At 45.2% G+C, this 27,885-nt stretch overlaps 1 protein-coding gene across 1 annotated transcript; it reads left to right on the top strand.

Moving 5' to 3' along the window:
* Window positions 1-27,824, top strand: PIGS (phosphatidylinositol glycan anchor biosynthesis class S). Its single transcript, XM_075263574.1, has 12 exons — window positions 1-91; window positions 173-312; window positions 1,541-1,652; window positions 1,976-2,065; window positions 6,284-6,375; window positions 11,931-12,165; window positions 12,266-12,408; window positions 13,540-13,654; window positions 14,723-14,868; window positions 17,557-17,657; window positions 17,775-17,985; window positions 26,479-27,824. The coding sequence occupies exons 1-12, from the start codon at window positions 58-60 to the stop codon at window positions 26,752-26,754; spliced, it is 1,695 nt and encodes a 564-aa protein (XP_075119675.1). The 5' UTR covers window positions 1-57; the 3' UTR covers window positions 26,755-27,824.
* The last annotated feature ends 61 nt before the right edge of the window (window positions 27,825-27,885 follow it).

Genomic DNA, 27,885 nt, shown 5'->3' with positions numbered 1-27,885 from the left:
TCGCCATTGGCTGCTGCCTGAGCCGCTGTCTGCCGGGTTTGACAAGCAGATACAATCATGGCGGTTCCCATGACTGCGGCGGCTGAACTAGGTGAGCGATTGTTATAGTGTGTGGGGAATGTCAGTGACTGACTGCAGCGTAATAACCGAGCGATGTCTGCCCTGTCCACAGAGGCCTCGCGCGGGAAGAGAGCGGCGCTGGCCATAGCACTGATCGCTGCACTGGCGGGGCTGCCGCTGTGGTGGAAGACAACCGAGACCTACCGGGCGTCCCTGCCCTACTCCGACATCAGACAGCTGGGGCTGCTGAGGGTGAGCGCCGCCTATGTCTATGCATTGTATACACTCCATGTCACGTGCTATGGTCCATTCCAGGTGTAGCCATAGCCAAGTATGTGATATGGAGGATGGAGGGCACAGGTAGGTATATAGTGGTGTTCTGGTGCCTGCCAGTCAGACGCCCTTTGGGGCACATGTCCTTTATCTAGAAGGAAGTATCTGATGTCTGAGGGCCGATCCCTGGGGCCACATAGGAGTTCCCAGTGTGAATGGAGCAGTAGTGCGCCCGTGGCCACCATTCGCTTTTATAGGATTGATTGCGGTGTACGGAACCTCATCTGTCCCATAAAAACGAATGGAGTGGTGCCCATGCCCCCGCACACTACTGCTCCAATAACACAGGGGACTAAGGGACCTTTGTTCTTGTGACTCTGGGTGGGGGGAACCCTTTAAGGCAGAGGCGATGTGTTGCAAATTTTTGAGCCGGAGCAGATTTAGCAGAATGGAGAAGTATAAGAACCTCCCATATATTTGTCATTGCATTTGAAGCCACTTTAGACATGAGCTCAGAACAGCGCAGCAAAGCCTGCAACAGAAACGCAGCTTTTCTACATAGTGTGTCCTTGGCTTAAAGGGGTTACATAGTAGATGAGGTTGGATGAAGACATCAGTCCATCAAGTCCAACCTATAACCCTACAATATAGTGTTGATCCAGAGGAAGGCAAAATACCCCATGAGGCTCATGGCAATTGCCCCATTTCAGGGGGAAAAAAATTCCTTCCTGACACCAGTCTGGCAGTCAGTATAAACCCTGGATCAACGTGTCCTTAAAATCTAGAACCCATAACCTGTAATATTGTTCTCTTCAGGAAAGACATCCAATCCCTCTTTGAACTTGTTTAATGAATCCGCCATCACCACTTCCTGGGGCAGAGAGTTCCAGAGCATCGCTATCAGTTTTCTATTATTGATGGCCTGTGGGACCCGATCGGATCAGCTGTTCTGGGACAGTGTCAGGAGCCTCACTGCAGTACAAAGTATTATGGCGGGTTTGAGCAGCACTGCCCTATAGATTCAATGGGACATAAGTGGAGCCACGTGAAGCCTCAGCTTCTCTTTGGACATAGGCGCCCGGGACAGATGACTAACACAGTTTTTTCTGTTTCCTCACTTCCCTTAGTAATAACCAGCATGAACAAAATCACATTGGTTATCCAGGTTGACATTCGGTTTCGGTTAATCTCTGATCACTTTTTCCAGCTCCAGCTCACCGTCCCTGTAGAAGTTGTGTTTTCTAAAGGAACATTGACAGCAGAACAGCAGAGGAGAATCCCGGCCTCAGATATAAAAGAGAAAGAGGTGGTACTGAGCTGTGAGTATGGTTTCTGTATAAAGGGGGTTCTGTCGGGAAAACAACATTCATGGACTGTGCTTAGGATGATCATATCATCATCTGTGGAGGTGAGACCCCTAAATCAGCAACAGGAGTCTGGGGTCCCCATATAACTACAGTACCGAACACAACCACATGGCTGGCGCTGTGTTGGGTACTGAGATTAGTAGGGACCCTGCAGTACTTTGGCACATGTGTAATGGGATTTGTGGCGGTAATATAGATTTGTCTTTCATCCTTAGTCATATCTGGACCTCCCAAAGTGAACTATTAATATATTCTGGTTAATGTGTTCTTCACAGCTCACACAATGTTTAATTGTCGCTATGAGTTCCGATTCAGAAGGACGACCTATGAGGAGGATGAGCTTTTGTCATTGCCAACTTTGTCAGGTAAAAGGTCCATTTTCCTTTCACATTTAAGTATGACAGTATGATATGTACAATATATAGGAGCCATGATTTCCTTATTGTGGACAGGTTATCAGAAGGACACTACATGTATGAGAATATAACCCGACCACAATAAGGACATCATGGCTGGTTATCAGGAGGACACTACATGTATGAGAAGATAACCCGACCACAATAAGGACATCATGGCTGGTTATCAGGAGGACACTACATGTATGAGAAGAGAACCTGACCACAATAAGGACATCATGGCTGGTTATCAGAAGGACACTACATGTATGAGAAGATAACCCGGCCACAGTAAGGACATCATGGCTGGTTATCAGAAGGACACTACATGTATGAGAAGATAACCCGGCCACAGTAAGGACATCATGGCTGGTTATCAGGAGGACACTACATATATGAGAAGATAACCCGACCACAATAAGGAGATCATGGCTGGTTATCAGGAGGACACTACATGTATGAGAAGATAACCCGACCACAATAAGGAGATCATGGCTGGTTATCAGGAGGACACTACATGTATGAGAAGATAACCCGGCCACAATAAGGACATCATGGCTGGTTATCAGGAGGACACTACATGTATGAGAAGATAACCCGGCCACAATGAGGACATCATGGCTGGTTATCAGGAGGACACTACATGTATGAGAAGATAACCCGACCACAATAAGGACATCATGGCTGGTTATCAGGAGGACACTACATGTATGAGAAGATAACCCGGCCACAATAAGGACATCATGGCTGGTTATCAGGAGGACACTACATGTATGAGAAGAGAACCCGACCACAATAAGGAAATCATGACGAAGTTTCTGACAAGTCCCAGACTATAGAAAGTTCATGGTCGTATCCTTTGGCAACCGATCAAGACAAAGCCAGTCACCACTAAGATGTTTAGAGAAAATCTGTAAACCTTGGAAAAGTTTCTAGTTATTTATATTTGCAAAAAATTTTAGCTTTTAATTGTCTACGAATGTAAATATGGTTATGTTCATGGGAAATCCCTTTAACTGCTTTATCCGACACATATCTAACACAGTCAGCACCTTTTCAGAGTTTTGAGAGCCAAATCTCAGCCTGCATTAGGCCAATGACACGGAACTAGTGTTGGTTGTAGTAATTCTGTAGGCTGAGTTCACACAGTGTTTTTTTTTTACATCAATAACATGCAGTTTGATAGGAATACCACATTTTACTATTCATTTCTGCAGAGCAGCATGTTTTTACTATGCCAGTATTTTTAAAATTCACTATTCACTATGCTCACCAGTCTCAGCTTTAGACTAGACAATATAGTGTCTATTGTCGTCGTTTTCTGTAGTTGACACTAGGGGGCATTACATTTACAATTTGAAAGGTAAAAGAAAAAATATCCTTGTACCGTGTTAGCCAGGGGATATGAAATGAAAGAAATTTTTGAGAGAAGTCCTCAGTAGTTGATACCTTTTTTAATGGCTAACTTAAAAAGTTTTTTGATGACATATCGAGCTTTCGGGACTATAGAGGTCTCTTCATCAGGATTAGTATAAGACAATTTCTGAAGTTAGGCACATATATACACAGAGTGAGGTGTTAGATGCAAAATAGATGGAGAACAGAACATAATGTAAATAAACAGTAAAAAACATATATATCAGTTCACAGGAAAGCTCTCTGGGTTTATAGCTTCTTTGGTCAGTGATGTGGTGTCTAGTGGTTGTAAAAGGCCATAAAACCCTGGGCCTGGTTTAACCCCCTTTGGAGAGAGTTAAGGTTCACCATAAGTTTAATCTCCCATATGTGGCAATCTTTTTTGTTCCTAAAATTCCCTCTCAGTACCAGGATCTTCATATCCTGGGTCATATTATGATTTTCATTACAGAAGTGTTTTGGCACAGGGAGGTCCATTCTTTGCTCTCTAATCGTATGTCTGTGTGAGTTCATCCTCATCCTCAGAGACTGTCCTGTCTCACCTACATACAGGCCCTCAGGACACTTAGTACACAATATCAAATACACTACATTAGGTGTGCTGCAGGAGTCATGCATGATGTTAAGGGGTCTGCCCCTAGAGGGCGGCATACAGAGTGCACTGTTCTCCTAATTACATCCCGGAGAATAGATTTGCATATTTATAGTGATGTGGTGACAGTAGTGTTATTGGAGGTTGTAGTTCTTCCAGAACAGGTGAGTCTTTAAGGTCTTTAAGCTTGTGATTGTGGAGAACAGTGTGCCTGTCTTGGTAGTGAGTATTGGGGATGCTCAGGAGACGTTTTGGATGAAGTTGTGAGTAAAAAGCAGATTGTAAGGGGCCACACGGTGGCTCAGTGGTTAGCACTGCAGCCTTGCAGTGCTGGAGTCCTGGTGTTCAAATCCTGCCAAGGGCAAAAAAACATCTGCAAGGAGTTTGTATATTCTCCCCGTGTTTGCATGGATTTCCATTCCATATTCCAAAAAGACATACTGATAGGGGAAATAATGTACATTGTGAGCTCTATGTTGGACTCACAATCTACATGAAAAAAAAAAAAGCAGATTGTAGATCTTGAAAGGATCGGTGGTTATGAGTGGGGGTGGTAGAGATGAGCAAACACTGTTTGGATCAGCCGTTCCGAACAGCACACTCCCATAGAAATGAATGGAAGCACCTGGCACGTACACTTTGCCGGCGGCCGGTCGCCGTGCAAGGTGCTTCCATTCATTTCTATGGGAGTGTGCTGTTCGGAACGGCTGATCCAAACATTGTTCGCTCATCTCTAGTGGGCGGGTATCAGGAGATTAGGTCAGAAATGTATGGAGGGGACAGGTTGTGGATGTTTTTTTTTATGTTAGTGTTAATATTTGAAACACTATTTACGTTGGGTTTGCACCAGCGCCCGATCTACGTTTTCAGGTTTCTGTCTTCTGCCGACAGAAGACGGAAACCCGGCAGACCTCGTCCGGCCTTGAACGCCTGTGAGCGTTTTGTGCTCTCCACGGCAAAACCGGGTTTTTTTTTTTAACCGGACACAAAGTCCTGCATGTCCGACTTTGTGTGCGGTTAAAAAAAAAACAACCAAAAAAAATGGTTTCGCCGTGGAGAGCACAAAAACGCTCACGGCCATACACTTTTCAAACCCATTCAAGTGAATGGGTTTGAAAAATGACAGCAGGTTTCCGTTTCCTTTCCAGTTTCGGGCAGGATATGGAAACCTGCATAATGGAGATCAGGGCGCAGATGTGAACGAGCCCTTACTGGACTATGGGCAGCCAGTGAGGGAATTGACAGAGAAGAGGTTGGGACAAAGATGATTGACTCCATTTTCTCCATGTTAAGTTGAAGAAAGTGGAAGTAGGTTATGGCTGCTAGACACGCTGGACAACAGTAATATAGAATATTGTTCTACCCTCCGTATTGTAGATGGGGATGCTGTTGTGGATGGCTTGTCTGAGCCGTAATCAATAAATCCAAGCACTCCAATGTGTGATGCAAAGTAAAGATATCATTTATTGGTGTCTGCGACTATGCCATGTGTCACTACGCGTCACACCAACATGCTCTGAAGAACACTTCACTACTTTTTTTTCTGCCTGGATACTTACTTTCAGCACATACTGCATGTCTACATGTATACTCTACAATTGCAATTATTTATTGTTTGTGTAATGAAAAATTCTACAATTTTCCAATATACTTTCTCATGGTTTTCTAGATCTCTGCTTACTGTCATTCATTGTTTATTGCAAGTGGATAAAAATTAAAGGGGCTCTATCAGCAAAATTATGCTGTATGAGCCCCATATATACGTGAATAGCCTTTAAAGAGGCCATTCAGGCACCGGTAAAATTATATTAAACTACTTCCCAGTTTTAAAATAAAACCCTAAAACATAATATGTTCAACTTACCGAACGTGCACGGGGGGCGGGCATTCAGGGTCCGACGTCATCTTCAGCCATGCCTCCTCTTCCAGCAATGTCCTCGGGTCCTGTCTAACTTGCGAACTGACATTGATAAAAAATGGAGCATGCGCAGTAGTAGAAGCAGCATGCTACTGCACATGCACCCGCGCCATTTTTTTTTTTTTTTTTATCAATGTCAGTTCGCGAGTTAGACGGGACCCGAGGTTTGTTCTACTGTTTAGTGTCTTTTATGATAATCTCCTTATTGCTTTCTCTGATGAATAAGATTGTCAGATACTTACTTGTCTATCTTGTGTTACAGAGGCAGATAGAGCTTTGCAGCAACACAGCAGAGGAATCCAGGGATCTTTGTCGCTCTTTTTTATACCAGAAACTTCACAGCTTTTTCCTAAGGTAATGTGGACATCATTTTTATACAAATCTGGTAAAGGTTACCCCTCGCTCACATCTGCGTTGGTAATGCGTTCATGGGAGTCCGCATGGAGACCCCCCGAACGGAATACCAAATGCATTTGCAGGTGCTGTGCAGTAAAAGCACACGGATCCCCATAAACTATAATGGGGACCATGTGCTTGCCGCGCGCTGCCCACACGAATCATCCGGACAGGAAAGTAGATTGTGAACTACTTTCCTGTCCGCATGCTCTGTGCGGAGATCTTGTGGCAAGCACACGGACCCCATTATAGTCTATGGGATCCATGTGCTCTTACTGCACAGCACCTGCAATTGTGTTTAGTATTCTGTTCGGGGGGGGGATCACCATGCAGACTCCCCCGGACGGAATACCAATGCAGAAGTGAATGAGGGGTTACAGAGTAATAGAGCAAGGCTGTCTGGAGCGCTGCTGTGTCCTTGAGTGACACTGATAGCGAGGAGTAGTGTAGTCCTTCATCTTCCCTGTAGCTATAGTGAGCATATACTGAACAGCTATGTAAGAAGCGCCGACCCTGCCATCACCTTATTTCCTGGAGATGTGTATATGGACAACTCCTTCAACCCAATAAAGCTTGTCTGAGTTAGAGAGAAAATACCAATGGGTTAGGAAGTTTCATAAAATAAGTAAAGTAATTATACTGAACAGTTTATTCCCTTCCAGCGCGGCCCTCTGGTTCGTCTTGCCAGGTTTCTTTCCTGCAGCAATGCCATAAACGTCACCCCCACAGCAAATCACTTGTTTTTTTTTTTTTACCAGTTCAGTATTGGGCTTTTTTTTTGTATTCCAAAGTACATGCAGTTCATCACACATTTATTTGTGCATTAGCTTAAAAAAAAAAATAAGTAAAAAAATAAGAAAAATTGATGTATTATATACTTATATACGGTACTTGAGTATAAGCCGAATTTTTCAGCACAGTCTTTTTTAGGAGGGGGGGGGGGGGTCTGTGACCAGCCGCAATATCAATGTATAGAATCTCCCATAAAATAGTGGGAAAGAAAAAAAGAAGCTTTAAAAAAAAATAAGTAAATAAAAGTTCTAAATCCCTCCTTTCCCTGGAATACATACAAAAGAAAATGACTGTGAAACACAAACACATTAGGTATCCCTGTGTCTGACAGTGCCCGGTCTACTGAATATAGGGGATCTGCAGTGCTCCTGTTCCGTCAGGAGGGGGTTAATAGGGGCTCTGCAAAATACCCTATATTCAGCCAGACTGAATTCCAAGTGGGGGGGAAAAAAAACAGTCCTCAGGCTCAGGGAAGGGGCAGACAGACAACCAAAACACCCCCTCCCCTTCCCCAGCATCTACTGCACCCAAAAACTCTGACCATTTTAATTTTTGAAATTTTCCAGTAGCTGCTGCATTTCCCCCCCTCGGCTTATACTCGAGTCAATAAGTTTTCCCAGTTTTTAGTGGTAAAATTAGGGGCCTCGACTTATATTCGGGTCGGCTTATACTCTTTTATTTTTTTGATTTATAGAGTGGTATTTTTGTCTGTTTTTACTTTGCTAATTTTCTTTAAAAACATACAAAGGAAAACTTTCAGCCCTAACCATATAAGGCAAGTGTGAGATAGAGAGCACAAGGAAGTAACGAGTGTTATATTTGTCTCTTAAAGAGGAAGCAACACATGTTATCGGCTTCACGTGTGTTTTATATACAGCATTTATTAGTAGGATGTCGCAGAGGCCACATGGGTTGCTGTATTTATCACAGTGCCTGTTGTGTTACAGTAAGGCCACGTTCAGACATGATGCAAATGTTGCAGTGTAATGCAAGTGAATGGGACTCTCATGCTGACACTGCATTAAATATAAACAGTAAGGGACTTGTAGTGTAGAACGGGATCTGTAACAAAAAAAAAACGTTTCGGTTTTATTTTATTTTATTTTTCACTTCTGAGTGTCGCAGTCACAGAAACTACTTTCACTCATATTACACAGGGCAACAATGTGATCTTTGGTCCCACATCAATTGTCATGGCTAGAATCGCCTTGTAGTTCCAGGCTTGCTGCATACGTTTGGTTATATGGTCTGGTCATGGGGACATGTCATTATTATTTTACTGGAGGGATCAGATATCTAGCGTCCTCTGTGCCCCATGTTAGTCAGCAGTAGAGATGAGCGAACACTAAAATGTTCGAGGTTCGAAATTCGATTCGAACAGCCGCTCACTGTTCGAGTGTTCGAATGGGTTTCGAACCCCATTATAGTCTATGGGGAACATGTACTCGTTAAGGGGGAAACCCAAATTCGTGTCTGGGGGGTCACCAAGTCCACTATGACACCCCAGGAAATGATACCAACACCCTGGAATGACACTGGGACAGCAGGGGAAGCATGTCTGGGGGCATAAAAGTCACTTTATTTCATGGAAATCCCTGTCAGTTTGCGATTTTCGCAAGCTAACTTTTCCCCATAGAAATGCATTGGCCAGTGCTGATTGGCCAGAGTACGGAACTCGACCAATTAGCGCTGGCTCTGCTGGAGGAGGCGGAGTGTAGATCGCTCCACACCAGTCTCCATTCAGGTCCGACCTTAGACTCCGCCTCCTCCGGCAGAGCCAACACTGATTGGCCGAAGGCTGGCCAATGCATTCCTATGCGAATGCAGAGACTTAGCAGTGCTGAGCCAGTTCTGCTCAACTACACATCTGATGCACACTCGGCACTGCTACATCAGATGTAGCAATCTGATGTAGCAGAGCCGAGGGTGCACTAGAACCCCTGTGCAAACTCAGTTCACGCTAATAGAATGCATTGGTCAGCGCTGATTGGCCAATGCATTCTATTAGCCCGATGAAGTAGAGCTGAATGTGTGTGCTAAGCACACACATTCAGCTCTACTTCATCGGGCTAATAGAATGCATTGGCCAGCGCTGATTGGCCAGAGTACGGAACTCGACCAATCAGCGCTGGCTCTGCTGGAGGAGGCGGAGTCTAAGATCGCTCCACACCAGTCTCCATTCAGGTCCGACCTTAGACTCCGCCTCCTCCAGCAGAGCCAGCGCTGATTGGCCGAATTCCGTACTCTGGCCAATCAGTGCTGGCCAATGCATTCTGTTGGCGTGATGAAGCAGAGTGTGCACAAGGGTTCAAGCGCACCCTCGGCTCTGATGTAGCAGAGCCGAGGGTGCACAAGGGTTCAAGTGCATCCTCGGCTCTGATGTAGCAGAGCCGAGGCTGCACAAGGGTTCAAGCGCACCCTCGGCTCTGATGTAGCAGAGCCGAGGGTGCACAAGGGTTCAAGCGCACCCTCGGCTCTGATGTAGCAGAGCCGAGGGTGCACAAGGATTCAAGCGCACCCTCGGCTCTGATGTAGCAGAGCCGAGGGTGCACAAGGGTTCAAGCGCACCCTCGGCTCTGATGTAGCAGAGCCGAGGGTGCACAAGGGTTCAAGCGCACCCTCGGCTCTGATGTAGCAGAGCCGAGGGTGCACAAGGGTTCAAGTGCACCCTCTGCTCTGCTACATCAGAGCCGAGGGTGCGCTTGAACCCTTGTGCACCCTCGGCTCTGCTACATCAGAGCCGAGGGTGCGCTTGAACCCTTGTGCACACTCTGCTTCATCAAGCTAATAGAATGCATTGGGCAGCGCTGATTGAAGCAGAGCTGAATCTGTGTGCTTAGCTCAACTACTCCACCGGTGTAGTTGAGCTAAACACACACATTCAGCACTGCTTCATCACGCCAACAGAATGCATTGGCCAGCACTGATTGGCCAGAGTACGGAATTTGGCCAATCAGCGCTGGCCAATGCATTCTATTAGCCCGATGAAGTAGACCTGAATGTGTGTGCTTAGCACACACATTCAGCTCTACTTCATCGGGCTAATAGAATGCATTGGCCAATCAGCGCTGGCCAATGCATTCTATTAGCGTGAACTGAGTTTGCACAGGGGTTCTAGTGCACCCTCGGCTCTGCTACATCAGATTGCTACATCTGATGTAGCAGTGCCGAGTGTGCATCAGATGTGTAGTTGAGCAGAACTGGCTCAGCATTGCTAAGTCTCTGCATTCGCATAGGAATGCATTGGCCAGCCTTCGGCCAATCAGCGCTGGCTCTGCCGGAGGAGGCGGAGTCTAAGGTCGGACCTGAATGGAGACTGATGTGGAGCGATCTTAGACCCCGCCTCCTCCAGCAGAGCCAGCGCTGATTGGCCGAATTCCGTACTCTGGCCAATCAGTGCTGGCCAATGCATTCTATTGGCGTGATGAAGCAGTGCTGAATGTGTGTGTTTAGCTCAACTACACCGGTGGAGTAGTTGAGCTAAGCACAAAGATTCAGCTCTGCTTCAATCAGCGCTGCCCAATGCATTCTATTAGCTTGATGAAGCAGAGTGTGCACAAGGGTTCAAGTGCACCCTCGGCTCTGATGTAGCAGAGCCGAGGCTGCACAAGGGTTCAAGCGCACCCTCGGCTCTGATGTAGCAGAGCCGAGGGTGCGCTTGAACCCTTGTGCACCCTCGGCTCTGCTACATCAGAGCCGAGGGTGCGCTTGAACCCTTGTGCACCCTCGGCTCTGCTACATCAGAGCCGAGGGTGCGCTTGAACCCTTGTGCACCCTCGGCTCTGCTACATCAGAGCCAAGGGTGCGCTTGAACCCTTGTGCACCCTCGGCTCTGCTACATCAGAGCCGAGGGTGCACTTGAACCCTTGTGCACACTCTGCTTCATCAAGCTAATAGAATGCATTGGCCAGCGCTGATTGAAGCAGAGCTGAATCTGTGTGCTTAGCTCAACTACTCCACCGGTGTAGTTGAGCTAAACACACACATTCAGCACTGCTTCATCACGCCAATAGAATGCATTGGCCAGCACTGATTGGCCAGAGTACGGAATTCGGCCAATCAGCGCTGGCTCTGCTGGAGGAGGCGGAGTCTAAGGTCGGACCAGAATGGAGACTGGTGTGGAGCGATCTTAGACTCCGCCTCCTCCAGCAGAGCCAGCGCTGATTGGCCAAAGTACGGAATTCGGCCAATCAGCGCTGGCCAATGCATCCCTATGGGAAAAAGTTTATCTCACAAAAATCACAATTACACACCCGATAGAGCCCCAAAAAGTTATTTTTAATAACATTCCCCCCTAAATAAAGGTTATCCCTAGCTATCCCTGCCTGTACAGCTATCCCTGTCTCATAGTCACAAAGTTCACATTCTCATATGACCCGGATTTGAAATCCACTATTCGTCTAAAATGGAGGTCACCTGATTTCGGCAGCCAATGACTTTTTCCAATTTTTTTCAATGCCTCCGGTATCGTAGTTCCTGTCCCACCTCCCCTGCGCTGTTATTGGTGCAAAAAAGGCGCCAGGGAAGGTGGGAGGGGAATCGAATTTTGGCACACTTTACCACGCGGTGTTCGATTCGATTCGAACATGGCGAACACCCTGATATCCGATCGAACATGTGTTCGATAGAACACTGTTCGCTCATCTCTAGTCAGCAGTGCTGTCTAGCAGGCTTTTCTTTGGGCTTATACTTGAATATTTCATGTTCCAATTTTGTTTCAGGGGGTAAATGTCTACATTGGCAAACATCGAAGATCTCTAGTAAAGCTTACTTTTGATCCATCGCTCGGTACTGAAGAAATTCGCCGTACCTTGTACAGTAAATTAGACCGTGTCATTCAGACCATGTCATTTACGGAAGAAGCCATGACTGCTGCGCTGTCTGACCGAATCTCCACTGATAGGTTCAATAAAGACGACTTTGAGGACAGCAGGAGGGCACTCAAGTCCAGTCCAGGTACAGACAGACTGACTGCACCTATAGCCCTGTATTGTTTAGTATTGACTCTTCCAGCAAGTATTTTACCTGTACAAAATATTCCCTTGTTGTGTTGCAGGGTATGAGATCACTTTTACCTTACTCAATCCAGATCCGAGATCTCATGATCTGAACTGGAACATAAGCTCTGCAGCAGATCAGTATATCCAGCCATTCCTGGATAAGATGCAGCCAGTCGCTAACTTCTCTGTGGATTCCCAGGTAAGTATCTTGAGTGTAAAATTGGTAATAGCTGTAAAGGAGTTTCCTATCAAGATATAGCCCCTGTCTGTATACCATTTTAAGGCCAAATGTTGATCAAATTGTAGTTTTCTCATTGGCAGACTCAGCCCCTGCCATGTTCTTTAATGGCTATTGTGTGATGGAAATATGTGACCAGCTGGGTCATCCCTAGGTAATACCAGCTGATCACGAGGAGTGTATGAAGACAAACCTGCAATGAAAAGAATTGCCATGTGACATGCGATGAGATAAATCCATGCTTATCCCCTGGTCACAGGCCCCAGCTGCATTCATTTCAATGGGACAAACAGAGATAGTTGAAATCCACGGTTTGGCTCCCACTGGAACGAATGAAGCAGGAAGATAGGGGTTGCCTGCAGAGCAAAACATAACTGTCCTGGTGGTTGATCGGGGCTCCTACAGTTGGACCCTCACTGATCTGCAATCTATCGCCTAAGTGTAGTGAATGTTTGATGCGCTTAAGCCCTTGGTGTTCGGCCGCTTACACGCATTCCTATGGGATCGAGGTATTCGATTGAATACTACTCGCTCATCTCTAGTGATAAGTTGGTGAGGTGCAATAACTACTTAAAGTGAACGTTCGAGAGAGCCAAAAGTTCCTTCCCTAATCCTTGTGCTCCTATTGTCCTCGTCTGTTTCTTTACTTGTTCTGCTGTGATGACATCACCGTAATCCTTGTGAGCCCTAGAGAGGGAAATGTTGCTTTTTTTAACCGGACACAAAGTTCTGCATGTCCGACTAAAAAAACGGTTTCCTCTTGGACAGGCAGAAGACGCACACGGGCGGTCACCTCTGCAAACCCATTCGAGTGAATGGGTTTGAAAACTGACCGCCGGGTTTCCGTCTCCTGTCCAGTTTTGCGGGGCAGAAGACTGAAACCAGCCGGATTGACTAAACCGGAGACCCGGGCGCAGATGTGAACTCGCCCTAAGCGGATTGTTACAAAAGTTGTTTAACCCCATGAAATCTTTTTGCAAAGCATGGGTCATATAGGAAAGGGTTCCTTAGGATCTGAAGCTGTATTGCTCTTGTTGACATGTAGATGACACTTTATTTGCTGTAATGTGCACTTTCTCCTTTCTATCTTAGATTTTGTATTACGCTATCTTGGGTGTCAATCCTCGTTTTGTGAAGGAAACTTCAAGCTACATTCTGAATGCCCACAACTTGCCTCATGTCATTAACCCTGTAGAGGCAAGGCTTGGTAAGATCTCATTCACAGCTTATTTGTCTCTGTCCGACTAAAATCATAATTTTTTTGCCTGAGAGTAAATAGTGTAAATAATAAAACTCACTTACCACTTATTGGTTCTCTCTTGTATATCTGACAGCCTGGTCTGCTCTGTTGCCATAACACAGAGAACCTGTACAGTCAATTGGGACACTAAACCATCTTTATAGACCTGGGGTTTAGTATCCCAAATCTGTCTGTGTTTTAAATCCATCTGTGTCCACAATTAAAAATAACATAAATCAGCCTTTATACTTACCTAGAGATGAGTCTGATCGGACTCCTCTCTGGTGCTCCCGGCATCTGCACACTTCTGCAGACCTATACCCTGGCTTCACTGCACAAGTGCTGGAGGTACGGGGCATATACACTGAGGCTCTTGTCTACAACTCTGGCTTCAGTGAAGAACTGCGCGGGTGCAGGGATTACAGCGGCAGGGGGAGTATAAAGCTTTTTTACTTTTATTTGGCAATGGCTTTATTACTGGGCGATTTGGGACACTAAACCCCCGGTCCATAAGGACTTGTAGGTGATTTAGTGTCCCAAATTGCCCTGATAGGTTCTCTTTAATGATGTTTTCCTGTAATATTACTTTTCAGTGGTTAACTATACACAAGTGGCACATGGCTGCTCTTACCAGTTGGTCACTTGCCATTGTACAGGTCACTACTAGGCAGGTTCATTGGCTGCAGCAGTCACCTGAACAAAAACTGAGAGTAACAAAAATGATCAGCAACAGCACTGACTGGGCTCTGAGGTTGGCGCAGGGACCTGTAAATGGTAGCTTAGTTGCAAATGTGTTGCAAAATTATTAATAGATTGCTCTCAATACTCTGATAAGAATAAAATTGTTTTATTTCATAAAGTTGCAGCTCATGTCTTGCATCCATAGCAAAACTTATGACCCCTGTATATACCAGCCTATATAGATATAACACTTGGTTTTCCTGTCCTCCGTGCCTGATGAATATATACGCCTTATCACTTTTATTACTTGTGTGTTTTATTTCTTCCTTTCACCACTTCCTGATGTAATTTTAGGTTCCAGTGCCGCCTCTCTATACCCCGTGCTGAATTTTTTGCTGTATGTCCCAGAGTATTTCCATTCTCCCCTCTACATCCATGATAAAGATGGGAAAAGAGTCAGCTCTAATGCTTTTCACAGCCCCCGCTGGGGGGGTATTATGGTAAGTTTATAGATTATTTTTAGATTAAAAAGTAACTGTAATCTCATTTGTGACACTTCCTTGTTTCTCAAAGACTTTCACAAAATGTTATGAATATTATAAAATGTAATAGAGGCTTTAGCCACCTGACCTCTTCTAGCTGATGCGATGTCTCCACCCGCCATGACCGCTGCGGCTCATTACTGGTCTCCGGGGGGGTGTGTGTGGGGGGGGGGACCTGAATTGGTGGTGACCTGCAATGTCATTGATACACATGGATGTGATTCTCTTTGCCAGTTCCAGGTCCTTATTTTTTAGGCACAGCCTGATTTATAGATCTGGAAAGTTGGGACGTCTCTAACCATCGTCCCATGCTCTCACGTGGCCTGGTTTGGGACACTTTACAATTTGCTTTGTCTTTTTAAATGTGAAAACCCATTGAACTGAACAGTGAGTTTGTAAAGCACAGCCAGCATCCCACATGAGGAGGGGGGGATGGCTGACCAAGCTGTTACTTATTAGTGTGTTCCCTAAAAAGGAGGATTTATACCGTTTGCTGAATCCCACACAGAGGATTCCTGGTAAATGAGGATTACTGCTAGCTACATAAGTGATATGACTTGATCTATTGCCTTTGTGAATTTATAATGGAGGAAACTTCTCCTTTTGACAGTGGTTTTCCAGCCTGATGCTATGGTCAACCCACCAATCCACCAGGCTCCGGCAGTGACATGGTCATTGGCTGTAGTGACAAGATGTCGGCACCACTGAGGTGACCACTGTGGCCAATGACTGGTGATGGCGGGCATTTTGCATGTCCAACACAACATCCTTAGTGCCTGATGAACACAGACTATTCTACAGTATTTGTTAATGAAAAGTAGGATGTACTAGAATACCAAAATGTATAACTGTAAAAATCTTCTAGGATAAAACCTGGTCTGTGGAGTCATTAGAGTCGTGGAGGGGTTCAGTCATTGTGTACTCTTAGGAAATAAGTGTTCGACTGCTGGAAGCCCAATCGCCGGGTGCCCCAGTGATCAGGAGGACAGGGAATTGGAAGTTCCCCTAAGGCCTCCATGTGCATCATTGTCAGGCAAACACACTGGTGCTCCATGAACAAGGGAGCTTTAGGGCAGGGTTAGGCAACCTTCGGCATGCAAGTTGTTGTGAAACTACAACTCCCAGCATGCTCCATTCACTTCTATGGGAGTTCCATGAACAGTGGAGCAAGTATGCATGCTGGGAGTTGTAGTTTTACAACAGCTGGAGTGCCAAAGGTTGCCTACCCCTGCCTTAGGAGGTCCTTTCAAACACAGGTACAGGACCAATGTGCTAGGGAGGAGTTTGGGCGAAGTGCACACAAATGCGGGATTGAGTCGTGGACAAAACTTTATTTAGAAACAACACTACGCATTTCGGGCAGAGCCCTTTATCAAGTGCAAACAATCACTGGTTTGCAGCCTGAAGAGATGAGTTGCAGTAACACAATAAAGTTTTGAAGAAGTCACGTCCACGACTCAATCCCACATTTGTGCGCACTTCACCCGAACTCCTCCCTACCACATTGGTCCTGTACCTTGAGGGTATCCTGTTTTTGTTGATTACACAACTGTGAAGGTTAGCGTTAAGGGAAAGTTGCTGCCACCTAATCTTGGGAGTATATGAATGCTGTTTAGGTCTTGTGACATTTCACAACACCTCTTACAGCCATTTTGTGGCATTCTTACTTCACCCAATTGTTCAAAGTACTACACTATATCACTGCGCGGGGTCTCCCCCTTTTTCTTTTTGTTAGGTGGACCTTTCTTCCTTCATCCACCTGATCACTTGGTGATCCGGTAATCTGGTTGCTAGTGATCAGACGCGAATCCTCTGTCCTGTGGATTCAGTTCTGAATCTGATGCCCAATTTCCATTCCCATTGCTTATATGTATTCTCAAACACATTAGGCTAATTTTAAAGGTTTAAAATTCTTAGCCAAGGGGCCACACGGTGGCTCAGTGGTTAGCACTGCAGCCTTGCAGCGCTGGGGTCCTGGTGTTCAAATCCCACCAAGGGCAAAAAACCATCTGTAAGGAGTTTGCATGTTCTCCCCGTGTTTGCATGGATTTCCATCCCAAATTCCAAAGAAAAAATTCCAAAGAAAAAATAAATAAAAATTGTTGGCCTAAGAAAACAGATGTGTAAGACCGGGTTCAAACAGGGTTTTTTGGTCCGGAATTTGAGGTGGAGGCCGCCTCATATTCTGGACCCAAAAAAACGGTAGCTGCGACTGGATGCTGGTGCAGTGCATTGGCATCCAGTCGCGCACTCCACTTTGTATTAGGCCCAAATGAATGAGCCTATTCGGGAGCAGGGAGTGTCTTCAGGCGGATGTCATGAGGTGAATCCTCCTGAAGAATGAGTATGTTGCTTCTTTTTTCCGGGAGCCGAAACAGATTCCACCTCCAAATCCTGACCAAAGTACCCCGTGTGAACTCAGCCTAAGACATTGGCGCTAAGCACTCTCTGATTTTTACAATATCTTTACTGTACCACTATATGTAACCTTATTGTTTTCCATTGATTGGGAGTATGGGGTCTCCACTGACTTATGAGGATGGTGTGTTATTGTCTCTAACCTGTATATACACTGTTGTCCAGAGCGAAGTGCTTTTCGAGTCAATGCTTAAAACTCTCTTCTAATAATGTATATGTTATTTCCAGGTGTATAATGTGGATTACGGAAATCCAAATGACTTGAAATTCCCAGTGCATGTTGACATCGATATGGTGAAAGTGATGGAGGTTTTCCTGACGCAGTTGCGGTAAGGCCTATATTATAGGAAAATACAATATTTTAGTCATCTGTGGTTTGTTTGTTTTTTTTCTTGCATTGCATTATTTTTTGCCCATTATATGCAATGTTTTTGGGATTATTACAGACTGCTGTTAGGCATATCAAAGGTTTACGTGACTGAAAGTTATCAGATAGAAAACCCAGGGAATGAAGGAGTGACGGACTGGGAACTGGATAAACTGCTTTGGACGAGAGCTGTGGAAAACATTGCTACGGTCACCACCACATTGACCTCGCTGGCTCAGCTTCTGGATCAGATTGGGAACATAGTGATCAATGATAATGTGGCTTCCGAGGTGAGTCCCTCATGTATTTGCTTTCAGATGGAGGATTGCATTTGCTATATATGGGATACAATGATCATATGAAGAATGGGAAATGACGACCAAAGGCAATTGCTTATGCTTACAGGCCTCTGGTCGCCCGTTCCTATTATGTGAAGTCCCCTTTCTGTTTATTGTGTGTATATTTTAGTATTATACCTGTATGTGCCATTTTTGATTTACAGATAGGGATGCTCTCCAGAAATTGTGTAAGTTAGCGAGTGCTTTGGTTTACTCGTACTATAGATAGATAGGTTGCCAGTCAGCAATATTGTAGCTGTGTGTAACTATGTTACCCCAGCTCAGGTGCATTCATGCATTTTGGACCAGGCAGCTCTCAGACCCCTCTACTCACCACTTCATGTTTTTCAGTATGTACTAAAATGTATAAACTGCTGTCTTAGTGCTGTAGGAGTGCAGTGATATGATGGGTGCGTTCATACCGTTATTAGACTCGTAAAACTCACCTAACTTGCAATGAGTGCATCTGTCTGTGTGTGTTGTGTGCATTATCCTGTATGACAGACCACTGCGGAGCGCATTATCCTGTATGACAGACCACTGCGGAGCGCATTATTCTATGTGATTGACCACTGCGGAATGCATTATTCTGTGTGGCGGAGCACATTATTCTGTGTGGCGGAGCACATTATTCTGTGTGGCGGAGCACATTATTCTGTGTGGCGGAGCACATTATTCTGTGTGGCAGACCATTGCGGAGCGCATTATTCTGTGTGGCGGACCACTGAAGCGCATTATTCTGTGTGGCGGACCACTATGAAGCGCATTATTCTGTGTGGTGGACCACTATGAAGCGCATTATTCTGTGTGGCGGACCACTGAGGAGCGCATTATTCTGTGTGGCGGACCACTTCGGAGCGTATTATTCTGTGTGATGGACCACTGCGGAGCTTATTGTTCTGTGTGGCAGACCACTGCGGAGCACATTATTCTGTGTGGCGGACCACTATGAAGCGCATTATTCTGTGTGGCGGACCACTGCGGAGCGCATTATTCTGTGTGGCGGACCACTATGAAGCGCATTATTCTGTGTGGCGGACCACTGCGGAGCACATTATTCTGTGTGGCGGACCACTATGAAGCGCATTAGTCTGTGTGGCAGACCACTGAGGAGCGCATTATTCTGTGTGGCGGAGCGTATTATTCTGTGTGGCGGAGCGTATTATTCTGTGTGACGGAGCATATTATTCTGTGTGACGGAGCACATTATTCTGTGTGGCGGACCACTATGAAGCGCATTATTCTGTGTGGCAGACCACTGCGGAGCACATTATTCTGTGTGGCGGACCACTATGAAGCGCATTATTCTGTGTGGCGGACCACTGAGGAGCACATTATTCTGTGTGACGGAGCACATTATTCTGTGTGATGGAGCACATTATTCTGTGTGGCAGACCATTGCGGAGCGCATTATTCTGTGTGGCGGACCATTGTGAAGGACATTATTCTGTGTGGTGGACCACTGTGGAGCGCATTATTCTGTGTGATGGACCACTGTGGAGCGCATTATTCTATGTGATGGACCACTGTGGAGCGCATTATTCTATGTGATGGACCACTGCGGAGCGCATTATTCTATGTGATGGACCACTGCGGAGAGCATTATTTTGTGTGGCGGACCATTGTGAAGCACATTATTCTGTGTGGCGGACCAATGCGGAGCGCATTATTCTGTGTGGTCGACCACTGCGGAGCACATTATTCTGTGTGGCGGACCACTATGAAGCGCATTATTCTGTGTGGCAGACCACTGAGGAGCGCATTATTCTGTGTGGCAGAGCGTATTATTCTGTGTGACGGAGCACATTATTCTGTGTGGCGGAGCACATTATTCTGTGTGGCGGACCACTATGAAGCGCATTATTCTGTGTGGTGGACCACTGCGGAGCGCATTATTCTGTGTGGCGGACCACTATGAAGCGCATTATTCTGTGTGGCGGACCACTGAGGAGCACATTATTCTGTGTGACGGAGCACATTATTCTGTGTGATGGAGCACATTATTCTGTGTGGCAGACCATTGCGGAGCGCATTATTCTGTGTGGCGGACCATTGTGAAGGACATTATTCTGTGTGGTGGACCACTGTGGAGCGCATTATTCTGTGTGATGGACCACTGTGGAGCGCATTATTCTATGTGATGGACCACTGCGGAGCGCATTATTCTATGTGATGGACCACTGCGGAGAGCATTATTTTGTGTGGCGGACCATTGTGAAGCACATTATTCTGTGTGGCGGACCAATGCGGAGCGCATTATTCTGTGTGGTCGACCACTGCGGAGCACATTATTCTGTGTGGCGGACCACTATGAAGCGCATTATTCTGTGTGGCAGACCACTGAGGAGCGCATTATTCTGTGTGGCAGAGCGTATTATTCTGTGTGACGGAGCACATTATTCTGTGTGGCGGAGCACATTATTCTGTGTGGCGGACCACTATGAAGCGCATTATTCTGTGTGGCAGACCACTGCGGAGCACATTATTCTGTGTGGCGGACCACTGAGGAGCGCATTATTCTGTGTGACGGAGCACATTATTCTGTGTGATGGAGCACATTATTCTGTGTGGCAGACCATTGCGGAGCGCATTATTCTGTGTGATGGAGCACATTATTCTGTGTGGCAGATCATTGCGGAGCGCATTATTCTGTGTGGCGGACCATTGTGAAGGACATTATTCTGTGTGGTGGAACACTGTGGAGCGCATTATTCTATGTGATGGACCACTGCGGAGCGCATTATTTTGTGTGGCGGACCATTGTGAAGCACATTATTCTGTGTGGCGGACCACTGCGGAGCGCATTATTCTGTGTGGCGGAGCGTATTATTCTGTGTGGCAGACCACTATGAAGCGCATTATTCTGTGTGGTGGACCACTGCTGAGCGCATTATTCTGTGTGGCAGACCATTGCAGAGCGCATTATTCTGTGTGTCGGAGCACATTATTCTGTGTGGCAGACCACTGCGGAGTATTACACTGTCCCGCCTTCAGAAAGTTTTGGAACCACTGGCCTAAAGTAACTAGAGATTATTACTTGCCTGACCCCAGGAGCCAGGCTCTTCTTCAGCCTCCCCCTGTCTGTTCATTTGCCTAGGGCATGTGACTGCTTTATTGATCACGTGGCCTATTACTAACATTGTGGCTATGTGAAAGGAGCCATGATGCCAGTAATACGGCAGCTGACAGATGAGGCCACTGACTGGCGGCAGCAGTCACACGCCTTATACAAGTAAATGGACATTTGGAGGAGGGGTAGCGGATATTATGGATTCCTGGGGACCAGGGAGTAATAATCTTTTTGTTTTTTTAGGACATTTAATTTTATGCAGATTTTCCAGATTGTAGGGGTGCCGTGCCCCCCCCCCCCCCCAAATGTGTAATGGATCTCTTTAATGTCGTATAGGCTATTCATCCAGAGCTGCATGTACAGGTCTGCTAATTGTGTATTAGTGTTGGGACTGCTGCTATAATGTACTGCAATGTATTACATTATGGATTTTATTTAGATTGCTGTACAATGCGCATCTCCCAGGGGCATCACAAGGGCCATTAGACCATATATTCATAGTGCACATCTCCATTAGACCATATATTCATGGTGCACATCTCCATTAGACCGTACAGTCCCTGACAAAAGTTCTGTCTCTTCTCCATGTTTTGGAATCAAAAGCTTATAATCTGACTATAGATTCATCCATTGGTTTTAGAAATGACTCCTATGAAAGCTGAACCCCCCCCCCCCCCAAAAAAAAAAAAAAAAAAAAAATGTGTTTTTTGTTAATAAAATAAATTGGCTTCACTGCTGAAATATTGATCATTTAATTAACTAATTCGACCATAGAGGACATTTCGAGACAGAATCCTACAAACTGTTCTAGCTGACACAGGGACTTGAGGTGACCAGGCCTGTTGGAGCTCTGCTGCAGTGGAAGAGGGGCTGTTTTTAATTTTCTAACCAACAAATGTTCCTCCTGAGCCGTTGTCTTGCAGGGTCTGCCGGACCTGGGCTTGTCAAAAACATCTACAGTTTGTTCAAATCTTTTTTTAATCCTTACTAATAATGTTACTACTAATGTGTGTTTGTGTGTTTGGATGTTTGGATGTTTGTTACTCAATCACGCCAGAACAGCTGAACGGATTACCCTCAAACTCCACACATACTTACAATGGCACCAGGTATGAAACATAGGCGCATACTTACCCCCGTAGGCTGCCGGGTTTGGCCACCGCGGGCCCCGGAATCACGGTCCTTGTGAAGGACCTGATGATGAAGGGCCTGAGATGATGTCACGCTGTTCGCTGATTGGAGTTAGCGATAGGGGGGCGGAGCTATTGAAGCTGGGGGCTGGGGTCTCGGAGTGGGGGGACGTGGTCACAGGTGGTGGAAGAGGCCCAGGGTCGCGGAGCGCGGGGAGTTATGGAAAGGGAGTCGGGGTCGCGCACTGGTGGAAAGGGAGCCGGGGTTGGGAGTAAGGGGAGGTGCTGGAAAGGGGGCCGAGGTCGTGGGGGAGAGGGCCAGGTGGTGGCAGGGGACGTCGGGCAATGAGGGAGGGGCCCGGACCCGCGCTGCAGGTTGTGTATGCAACACGGGAACGCTGCCGCAGACGAAGTCGCGGGTACTGCTAGTTCTTTATATTTGACGCTGAGACACATTAAAGGTGCGGCCACCTCTGCAGTGGATCTGGTCTTCAGCTTCTTGATAATCAAGGCTTTGGTCGCAGGGTTGTTTTTTGGCATGTTATCAGAGGTGAAGTTGCAGTTGAAGTGAAGGTCAGGGGTGCTGGAGTTCTTCTTATACACACCCACTAATTAACCGACCGATCAATTAGTGAGCACAGGGGAGGCTGTACACTAGGATTGGGGGCATTATATGACAAGGCGACAAAACTTTTGTCTTAAAATGTAACTTTTATTAGTTATTTTTAAAAGCTGATATAAACCTCCTAAATAATGAAGTTTAAAATAGTAGGGTAGGGTGTACTAGGTGATTGCTTGAGTAGCTAGTGCAAGTTTACCAATAGGTGCAGTCTAGATAGTTATATCTCACTTCACTTCTGACATACACCCAATAGGGGTTAACAACCATACACTTGCTAAGACCAGTGGGGCAACGCTAAAACCCCAACTGATCTCTAAACTTGAGGGCTCCTTTTTGTCCCCCGACACTAAAGCTAACAATCACCTAAGTAAATCATTCATTCACACCAGAGATTAGGTCGCACATCAGTGAAGATCCCTATATAGTCTGACGCGTTTCTGCTAGTATATCTTTCCTAGCTCATCAGAGACAAGGCGGGTAGACGCTTAGGAGCGGTGATGGTCCGACTCCCAGCTAGTACGACGATGTGATAAGTATGCTAGCCGGCTGTAATGTATAGATCTACATTACAGCCGGCTAGCATACTTATCACATCGTCGTACTAGCTGGGAGTCGGACCATCACCGCTCCTAAGCGTCTACCCGCCTTGTCTCTGATGAGCTAGGAAAGATATACTAGCAGAAACGCGTCAGACTATATAGGGATCTTCACTGATGTGCGACCTAATCTCTGGTGTGAATGAATGATTTACTTAGGTGATTGTTAGCTTTAGTGTCGGGGGACAAAAAGGAGCCCTCAAGTTTAGAGATCAGTTGGGGTTTTAGCGTTGCCCCACTGGTCTTAGCAAGTGTATGGTTGTTAACCCCTATTGGGTGTATGTCAGAAGTGAAGTGAGATATAACTATCTAGACTGCACCTATTGGTAAACTTGCACTAGCTACTCAAGCAATCACCTAGTACACCCTACCCTACTATTTTAAACTTCATTATTTAGGAGGTTTATATCAGCTTTTAAAAATAACTAATAAAAGTTACATTTTATTGCACCTTTATTTAGTGTTTTTGGTTTACAGTGTAGGTGCATATACCTATGTATTTTTCTGATCAGTTTTGAGAAAACTTTTGTCTTGCCAAAATCTGACCTTTCTGTGTTCATTAAATGATCGATATTTCGCCATTGAAGCCAAATTATTTTCTTAATAAAACACATGTGGGATTGTTTCAGCTTTCATAGGAGTCATTTCTTAAACCAATAGGTGAATTTAATGTCAGGTTATAAGTTTTTGATTGCACAACATGGAGAAGAGACAGAACTTTTGTCAGGGACTGTATCTATACATATATTCTATACTGAACCAGCAGGTTTTGTCTGGTATATGGACGGTCAGTAGATGAGAATGGCTCCTTAGATGTGTTGTAATTCAGGAGACTCACGATATATGTAAAGCCATTTATTTTCCGAAATTACTCATCATTACAAGTAGATCATAGCTTGTCGTTCAGGGTGTTCAAAGGGGAACCTGTGCCTTAATATTCCTTTCTAAAAATATCTGCCCTTTAAATAATAAATTGTCCTTTCTAATAATATCCTGGGCGTTCTCTGTATACTACTTATTATGTGTCCTTTCCTTGCATAGAACTGATTTAACTGCACCTAATTTGAGGTTTGTAGTCAGCCACATTGGGATCAAGAGGATACGTTTCTGCAGTTTCATGCGGCAGAACTAGGGCAACCAACTACATTGAGGGGCTACTATAGGCTACTTTACAATATGTAAGGCCGTGTACACATAAGTGCTCAGGTCTCCGTTGGGGGATTCTGTCCCCAATTTCACGTGGGTTTAATTTCAGGTGGAAACTGGGCAGATATTGCAAAAGGTGAAAATCTGCAGAAAGAACTGATAGGCTGCAGATCTTCACATGTACATCTGCAGTGGGATGAGATACCAATCCGTGCTAGGTTTGACTTCTCTTCTGCTAAATTTGATGCGTACCTCCAATGATAAAACAGCTTTCCATAAATAAATAGATAGAACAAGCTTTGTAATGTACTGTATCTTATATAAGAAAAATGCTTCTTTCTCCATTTATGAGATTGCTTTCCTCCCCTTTACTTCTCCCTTGAGCATTCTCCTCTTCCCCTTCACATCTCGTCGTCTTTCCATAAATTTTTGTGTTAGAAGTTAGGCTAGGATCATATTTGCACTCAGACTGGACCGCTAATACAGTGGTAAAGCGCAGACCCCATAGACTATAATAGGGTCTGCCATTTTCAGTATGATAAAACTTCTCCGTGTAGGACTTTCTTCTCTGCTGATTTCTGCAACGGAGTCTCCAAAGAAGGTGGATGCTGACAAGTAAGGTTATTGGTTGTATTTAGGATAACAGGTTGAGTGAAGTAAAGGGGGCTGGAAATCAGCCTGACAAATGGGGGGAAAAAGCATATATTACATATTACAGTTTCTTTTAAAGAATTCCAACAGTGCAAGTGAATATGCCGACAGATAATCCAGACAATGACTCCAGAGTTTACAGCGACAGAAATGTTCTGGATGTATAAAGTAACCTGTTTAATGCCCTTTTTTAATGCTTAAATAGTGTTTTCCAGCCCTTCATTAAAGGGGTATTCCCATGACGCTTGTTCACTACCCTGCAGGCTGTTGTGCTCTCTTCACTTCCTGCTTCTCTCGGCACATTGGTGGGCGGGGTTTCACTTGCACGGGATTGGTTGTAAATGAATTACCACAGTGTGGAGCTGATGTAGCAGAGCTGGATTTGAATCAGTTTACATTACATACAGAGGTAACGGACTCCCTATCTCAGCCCTTATCAGCCAAATTCAATTAAACCGACTGATAAGAGCTCAGAAATCCCCGAGCTCTCACCTCCCCTATCTGAGAAGCTTCGCTACTTATCAGACACAAACAGCTCAGAGCTGCTCCCAGCCCCTCCCTCTCCCCCTGAGAGCAGGCAGCTACATCACTTGACAAATGAGCAGATAATCGCAAGGGCCATAGAAACGGAGTGTTAACAATGAAGTAAATAAATTAAGATAGCGGCCAAACAAAGCAGTTTTGATAAAGCAATGCATTTAGGAAAAGTCTTAAATCCACATAAACTAGCAGTATAGATAGGATCCTTGTGATGGGACAACCCCTTTAAAAAGAACCATCATGAATATTTTATAGATGACTGATACGCATTCACAGTGACTGACATGGCCAGTATTTGTCTTCGGTTGCAGCGTAGCACTGTTCTGTATAGTTTGTCTCACTGCCTTTGAAATCTAATGAATTGTTGGAAAATAAATAATATATTTGACGCAGTGAGGTAGGAAAACTACTGAAAAAGCCTTAGAAAGTGTCTGCTTGGCCTGCAATCTCTGGCGTGCCCATGAAAGTGAATAGAGTGCTGATCAAACAAGTGCACTGGCATTGCATTCACAAGGAAGGTGCAGGGACTCCTTTGGTTCCCTATTTTGGTCTTTACCGGTCTGACCGCTGGAACTCCCTGTGAATAGGTGATAAGTGTCTATAACGGCACAACCCGTTTACAGTAACATTCTCCAAGTACAGGACATATATATGGATTATTGTGTCTGTAACGATTGCCTCTCTCTGCAGGTATACCACTCTGTGTCCTCCGTTCAGATCGCACTATCCGAATTGGAAGCGGGCAGGTTGGAGAACGCTTTCAAAGCAAGCAAAGAAGCCATCACTTCCTCCGAGAAAGCTTTCTTTGACCCCTCTTTGCTTCATCTTCTGTACTTTCCAGACGATCAGAAATTTGCAGTTTATATCCCGCTTTTCTTGCCCATGGCTGTCCCCATATTGTTGTCTCTGCTGAAGATTGCCAAGGAATACAAGCTAAGAAAGAAGGAGGCCAGCAAAGCGGACTGAGACGTTACAGTCCCTACATTCACTTCCTCCAGAGAGGAGAGCACTGAGTTTTATTTATTATGTGAATATATGATGGATATGGTGTATTCACCAGGATATACAGTATATGTGGGGATGGAAGCCTGGGGACTGCTACGTACTGGGGAAGGGCTCTTGTACCTTGACATGGAATCTGACCAGACGGGAACTTTTTTAATTTCTATCTTGATACTTTTAGACTGTTTTTTGTTCTTGGAATATGAGAGATGTGTATCCTGCGGCTGCTGTATGGCCATGGACACGATATTTCCAAGGAATCCAGTAGTTCATGGATGATACAGCAGCTACTCGATCAAAAATGACAGCCCCAAATCCCAGACCAAATTGGGGTCCGATAACACTAATGCATGTATCATTATAGATCCATATGATACGGTTAGCTCTGGTCATTAGACCCTACGATAAGTCGGGATTTGCATCCGTAATATGTCTGACTGAGTGCTGCCAGAAAGCATGTTCATTTTGCTGCAATGTATGACCGCTTTGTATTGCATGTTTTTTTACCTGTGATCATCTCAGTAGTTCATAAGTTAGGCTCTATTCACATCTAGTTTTAGGCTGTGTCGGAGGTGGGGCTATTCCTGACATATACCTCCAACATGTCCATTGCCCGCCATGGACCCAGCATATGCCTAAGGAGGGTGTTTTTTGGGCCGTTATGCATTGGCATCATTTCTAAGTGTATGCAAGCGAAGTCTGTGTAGAGGGACACCGTGAAAAACTATACCATACAGTACGCGTCTTTACAATGGGATGTCATGTCTTTTCTAGGCATGGTGTATATCAGGGAATACTCCTGATGGATACCTCCAACATAGCCAAAAATGAAGTAAAATTGGAGGTGTCATCTCAGGGATAATTTGGCCTCGGCTTTGGTTGAAATCACTATGTAAAGCTGTACATGTACATAATATTTCTGAATCTTAAATGACATGGTTTGTATTACAAGGGGGATTATAAAGTGTGGGGTTTTTTTTCTCAATGAAAATGTGAAGCAATCCACTAATAATAATAATAATATCAATTTCCCTGGCAGAGAAAATAAAACCTTTTTATTTGGTAAAAAGAATATGGGCTGCGTTGTGTTTTCTG

This window comes from Leptodactylus fuscus, chromosome 2, assembly GCF_031893055.1.
Source record: "Leptodactylus fuscus isolate aLepFus1 chromosome 2, aLepFus1.hap2, whole genome shotgun sequence".
Classification (NCBI taxonomy): Eukaryota; Metazoa; Chordata; class Amphibia; order Anura; family Leptodactylidae; genus Leptodactylus; species Leptodactylus fuscus.
Note: the sequence above shows the minus strand (reverse complement) of the source record. Positions and strands in the feature narration are given on the sequence as shown.

Bases quoted from the DNA above. Each gene is read 5' to 3' on its own strand.
- PIGS (XM_075263574.1), top strand. From the start codon at position 58: ATGGCGGTTCCCATGACTGCGGCGGCTGAACTAG. The intron at 12,166-12,265 runs GTACAGACAGAC...GTTGTGTTGCAG, and splicing joins GGCACTCAAGTCCAGTCCAG to GGTATGAGATCACTTTTACC. The intron at 14,869-17,556 runs GTAAGTTTATAG...TGTTATTTCCAG, and splicing joins CCCGCTGGGGGGGTATTATG to GTGTATAATGTGGATTACGG.